The 6,088-nt window shown below is 43.7% G+C and overlaps 1 protein-coding gene across 1 annotated transcript; it reads left to right on the top strand.

The window, feature by feature from the left end:
- Positions 1-1,216: 1,216 nt before the first annotated feature.
- On the top strand, positions 1,217-4,491 carry LOC125943236 (uncharacterized). The gene is made up of 4 exons (XM_049661994.1): positions 1,217-1,305; positions 1,918-1,986; positions 2,511-2,570; positions 4,272-4,491. Exons 1-4 carry the CDS (start codon positions 1,232-1,234, stop codon positions 4,474-4,476), a joined length of 408 nt encoding a protein of 135 aa, XP_049517951.1. The 5' UTR covers positions 1,217-1,231; the 3' UTR covers positions 4,477-4,491.
- The last annotated feature ends 1,597 nt before the right edge of the window (positions 4,492-6,088 follow it).

Here is a 6,088-nt window from a genome sequence, read left to right on the forward strand (position 1 = left end):
ATAACCATGTCTTATTTAACATACCCAACTATTTGTGTGCAAAAAATGCGGCATTTTATTTTTGGCAGGTAATTTTTTTCATAAAATGTGTTGTTGAACGTGCTAGTCGCGCCAGCAATGATCAGTAACTAATGAATTGCTGAATCGAGTAAAGCTTTGGCATTTATGTAGATGATTATGGGACCTATGCAATGAACTAGGATAAATGTAATATGATAAGTAAAGGAAGTAATGATCGAAAACCTACGCAACGTAAAAAAAAACATTGCCCATTCGGACCAAATTCATTTGTAAATGAGCTGTAAATTCAAAAATATTGCATCAACTTTTTTGTCTTTGTTCGTTGGATACATCTCTATGTGAGGACTGAGTGTGCGAAATTTCATTTCAATACATTTTTTCAGCAATAAGTAATCAAAGTTTCCGTAACGTGAGGTGGGGCAATATCTTGTTTTGAGAAAAACGTAAACAAATGTTTCAAACCATGTGAATGATGTCAAAAACATACAAAGGCCTAAATGCACCGGCTTCATAGGTAGGGCCGCCTCAGGAGCACTAAAGGCTCTTTTTGTTCGTGTGGCTACTCGTCAACAACATGAAATGAGAAAAGTATTTTGAATAATATTTGTATAAAAGAAATACTACTCATTTTCGGAACCAATACAACGTGGCTTCGGTTTCGCAATACGAGGATATGGTTGGGAAAACGCGCTGTAACTGCCTAAACAATGATGATAGGAATTTCTTTTGCAACATGTTTCTGAATGTTTGGGCATACATAAAATGGAAAAAGCGAAAAATCAATCTTCTGCAAGAAAATTGACTTTTTAATGTGGCCTACCACCTAAATTGGGCCGCGTGTTTCACATACGATACACACATTGAGATCTCCGAGCAGCTGTTCTCTCGTGCAACAACGATGAAATAGAGTCTCAGGTATAGGGAATCCCCTGACCGGAATGTTATGATTAACTTGGGAACACTATCAGCTGCACTAAGTGCAACGTTAAAAGGCGCTTTGTCCTTCACGTTATCAATAACATCCTGCCGCTGAATCAGCCCCGATAAAGAAGCCTCTTGGGTTTTCCACGTCAGTGGAGCAAGACCACAGGTGTTATACGGTGTGTTCGTATCTCATATTGTTGCAGATATTGCCATTGACCCCAGAGCCTTCTCGTGCGCTGATAGCATCATCGCTGTACTCTGCACGTGCACTCGTTCCCACCCGCGAATGATAAGAGACCATATAAAACGAAATGGTTGCCACAATCTGCTACGTTCTTCGCCAAACTTGAGTCTCTGCAGGTAAGTGCACATAGACTCTCCTCTCCTGACGAACGCTCAATGCGTACCTGGGACAGTTTTTCTCAGCTTATGCTCTGTAAATTAACTTTAATCTGATTTGCTGAGAAGCAGGTTGTAGAATCAGCGTATGTTGAATACTTTATCGAGGCACTCACGTTCTTGCCGTGTGCCGTATTGAAAACAATCAACTGCAATTCTCGCGTCCCAACAGTGTAGTCAACCATCGCGGCTACGTTTACTTAAGCAGTGCCAGCCTACAGTTGCAGTGAAATCACAGCACCGCCGACCAACGAACGCTTTCACTTAAGGTTCCACCGTCCCATATTTGGATTAGTCGCACATGTTAACCTCCTCAGGTAAGTTAGTGCTTCATCATTAGAAGAGGAAGTCAAGTACATTATCTCACTATGCATACGCTACACAACTACGGCATCGTATCACCTATGTTGACACTATTTATGTTAGAAAATTGATTCATGCTAAGAATGTTCTTTCGCGTTGATGTACCCAGGGGCTCACATATTCCATCGAATTCTAAACAATAAACATATGCGTTTCTCTTTTTTTTTCTTTTTTATCACTGCGTATGTAAGGTTTCGTTTCTTCGCGCAGGTACCGGTGTAAAAGCGACTTCAAAAATGCGGTTCTTCTCCGTCCTGTTTCTGCTTGGACTGCTGGTTGGTAAGGGCGACTAATTCGCTTGACGCGCTCATTGCTAACACTGTGGCGTGCATTTGTGTGAATCAGGCCACATTACCAAGAACATGTGATTTTATTTTCATAGAAATATTAGAACATTGCTACATTTATGATGGCCTGTTGCCTGTTATACGCCCCGTACTTTAAGTAAGCTAGACGTCATTCTTGTAGCGTTCGCCCCTTCGTTCGCATCACATGCCTATAGCTGCCCCGCCGCTGCGAAACGGCGTCATTTTATCGAGTCACTATACCCACATTGTCACACTGTATTGCGACAACATCTGTGTTATACACCACCAGAGGGACCGACGTCACGGCAAACCAGTGACGCGCTGATCTCGCGACCCGGAGCAGCCTGCACTCAATTACTTTTATTAAGGGGCGTTAGAATCCCATTCTCAACTTGATGCTACTTGTACCTTCAATTACTTTATAACACATTTATCCTTTTGTCTCTCCTTCTTTGGTTGACTGGCGCTTATGAAACGTGTGTGTTATGCATGCAGCACTCGTGACCCTAGCCTCTGCCACAGAAGACGAAAGCGCAGAGCCGCACCTTCGAGTCCGTAAGTATATCGTAATGCTAATTTCCATGAACTATAAGTTATCGAAATGAGTCAGAAGTAGGGTTGATGCTACTCTCTCCGAGAGCGCTTACGCTGACTAATTTATGGTGGGTCGACATCTGAGTGACACTGCACGTCGAGGTGAGAGATACCACAGAGCTTACGAACCTATACCGAGCACGAGGTGCATCAGTACTGGCTTTCAACCACGCCCCCTACCTGACCGCGCTCGCATAAACCTTGTGGAGCCGGGTCTGAAGGAATCGACCTATCCATAGCAGGCGGGTTCACCCAGGCGGGTGTGACCCGGCTCTCGCTCAGCCTCTGTAAGCGAGTTGCGTTCGCAGGAGCCAAAGAGCTAAGTAGCCCTTTAACTTTCCAAGTCGACCCGCTCCTGTCAGGATTATGCTGAATGCTAACGGAAAATTGCAAGTATAAATTGTTCCAGTCCTTCATATTATATCTAAGCACTATGTCGCGGATTTTATTGCCAACGGCACCGGTGGCATTCCAATGGGGCGTTTTTTGGAAGAACGATAGCTGCTCCCCGGCATTTGGTACACGCTTAAACTCCTCAGGTGGTAAAAAATTATTCCATTGATTTCCAACGCGGCATCCCTCAAAGCCCACTGTGCAATTTGAGGACACAAATTTCTATCAATTCAAGTCACAATTGCACTAGCTGTAGTAGGGTGCCCGCAAGCGGCTCTACTTCGACCTTCCTTTTCGACATCGGCTGCCTTTTTCCAACGCTAGCAACATCATTGTTTTTCGAATATTTATTCTGTAAATTTTTTTAACTAACGGCATGCTTAAAGCACGCCGTTGCTTTTTCGAAATTCCGACAGATTGCTAGTGAGTGTAGGAAAATTGTACTAGTATGTTGAAGGCCGGCTATTTGAACCATGCGGTGCTTAGATTATCGTTCTTAGTTTATTTCGGTTTCGAAACCCAGGTTTTATATGCATGATAACATCGGTCCATCATATTGGCATGTACTGCAATGCTTCAAGAATCAAGATGAGTAGAGCGCGCTTTGTAACCAATATGTGGAATGCGTCACTGAGGATGTTTGCATGTTAATGAGCATGCAGTCGGTGTGCATTTACTGAGCCCTGAGGTTCAGCTTTATGCAAGCGGTAAACCAAGAGAGAGGACGAGTAGCCAGGGTAAGGCAGGGAAGTTAACCAGACACACGTCCGGTTTGCTACCCTGCACAGGGGGAAGGAAATAAAGGAGTGAAAAGAGATAAACAAGGGAAGAGAGAGAGAGAGAGGACTATCGGTGAGCACACTTGAAGATGTACACCAACTCTAATAAATTATCGCACAGACCTATCGACTTCAAGTACCGTAGCAATGCCCCCATTGCTTTTAGTACCAGCGACGCGCACAGCCATGGTCCAAATATGTTAGCTTATTAAAGCGGTAAAACAAAGCTCAAGATCTCATCGACACCTCCTAGATAAAGGAAGGCGCGCACATAGTGAGTCTGAGACGTAATTTCTAAAATCCCACGCTCCCAAGCAGCTCATAGCTTGAAAAAAACAGACGCGCTAAACGTCCATCACTCACATCCCACAATGAAAATTAAAACTGTCAGCCTTCCCGCATAATGTCGCAGCTGAAACAGCAATATCCTTGGGTATCCAGGAGGTGTCGGTCAAATGTGCCTGTAATGATGGCATCGCCTGATTTCCAGGCCGCGGTTTCGGCTGCCCGATCAGCGACTTCTGCCACAAGCACTGTCTGAGCATCGGCCGCCGGGGAGGATACTGCGGAGGAAAGTGGAGGCTCACCTGCATCTGCTACACGAAGTAAACTGTTCCCCCTATAATGCCTCAATAAATCTTGAGCGCGCAGTCTGCGCATGCAGTGCAATTTTGTGCAATGTCTCAAACTCATGAAAAGACACTCTCACTTGTCCTGCTCTACCATTCGGACTTAAACTGTGTCGAGCAGATGGCTATCACTAATTACAATCGAACGAGCAGCCTGAAGTGGGGAAGGGATGAAGAATCACACAACGTATTTTTCATGTTCTTGGTTTTTCATGTTAGGCACGTCTGCCCTTTAGCACATTATGACACATGCGTAGTATACCACATTCCACTCATGTGCGGTAAAGCTTATATTGGACGGAGCGGCAGGCGCCTCAATATTAGACTAAACGAACATCCGCATTTCCTTAACAATCCCAATGCTTCTCATCTAGCCTCGCATTGTTTCGCGTGTGGTTGTAGGCCATTGTTTAAGGACACAAAAGTCCTTTCTAGACACAAATGCCAAACTACACGTGAAATAATTGAGGCATTTCCCATAAGAAGACTAGGAGAAACTTGTGTTAGCCAGGCATCATTACCATTGTCAGCAGGTGAATTTCAATATTTGCTCAGCACGTGCGTCAGTGCGAAGTAGTGCTTTTTGGTGTTTTAAATTTTAGCGGCTTCACCATTTTCTGATTTGTTTTATCTGGCAATTGTTATCCTTTCAACGATGCGATGTTTCTTTGCCACGGTTTTTGCAATCACTTATATATGTTCGTTCTTTCCAATAAAAATTTAGGTGTAAGTTAGCGCTTGTCCTGTGTTCTTCTGCCACCGTCCGTGTTCTCTTCGCACTTAAACCAAGAATATGTTACCGTACCAACTCGCCCAACTATCCATCCTTCTGCAACGCATTTTTCAATGTTATACTCGGCTGTTTCTTTATGCTTGCCCATCTCACTTTGGTTCAAACTTAGCGGCAGCGAGAAAGTGCGTTAATTTGTTTCTTCATATGTGCAATTACTTTCGGTAGTGGACCGCAAGTGCAACCAAAATGTATGCGTTCCTAGCATGCTTAAAACTCTGAACTGCACAAAGTGTGTCCTATATAATAATCTTTGAACCTTGACTAGAACATATCTGCCTTACTGAGACAACGTACTGTTTTTAACATGACGTCCTTTGAGTAGAACAATCGCCCGGTGCCACGTCTTTCGCGACTCAAAAGTTAGAGGTACGGTTGTTACCGCTTAAAACAGCTTCCGGAAAAGTGAGTATATTACGTTTCGTCTAGTTTGTTTACTGGAACTGTTTGGCTGATTCATCTGTCTCGCGATTCCTCTATAGTTGTGCGCAACACTCGGATTTATTACTTCTGTTGATATAATTGGCAAATCGGGTAGGTGGTGTCCGCTTTCGAGAACTCGATGCTGACATCACATTGTCAATTTAAACATCACCTCAACAACAGATGCTACATTTCTTGGGTCTGGTAACTGGGAAGAGTAACGACAGATGCTGATATTACAAGCATATGTTATTCATACGTTGTTCCTCTTTCTTCTAAGATGTCCGACAAGAGGTTACAAGGGGTGGTGAGGTGTTTCGTTTTCCGGGCATTTACAGGGATTTTGACCATTTGCAACACTATGTATGCAACACTATGGATGGAAGGCAAATTAGGTGACCAATTATCGCTTGCGGAGCGAAAAGTATTAGGCTCACAAGAATAAAAACACTAGCAGCTTTAAAC

Source organism: Dermacentor silvarum, chromosome 2 (genome assembly GCF_013339745.2).
Source record: "Dermacentor silvarum isolate Dsil-2018 chromosome 2, BIME_Dsil_1.4, whole genome shotgun sequence".
NCBI classification, from domain to species: Eukaryota; Metazoa; Arthropoda; class Arachnida; order Ixodida; family Ixodidae; genus Dermacentor; species Dermacentor silvarum.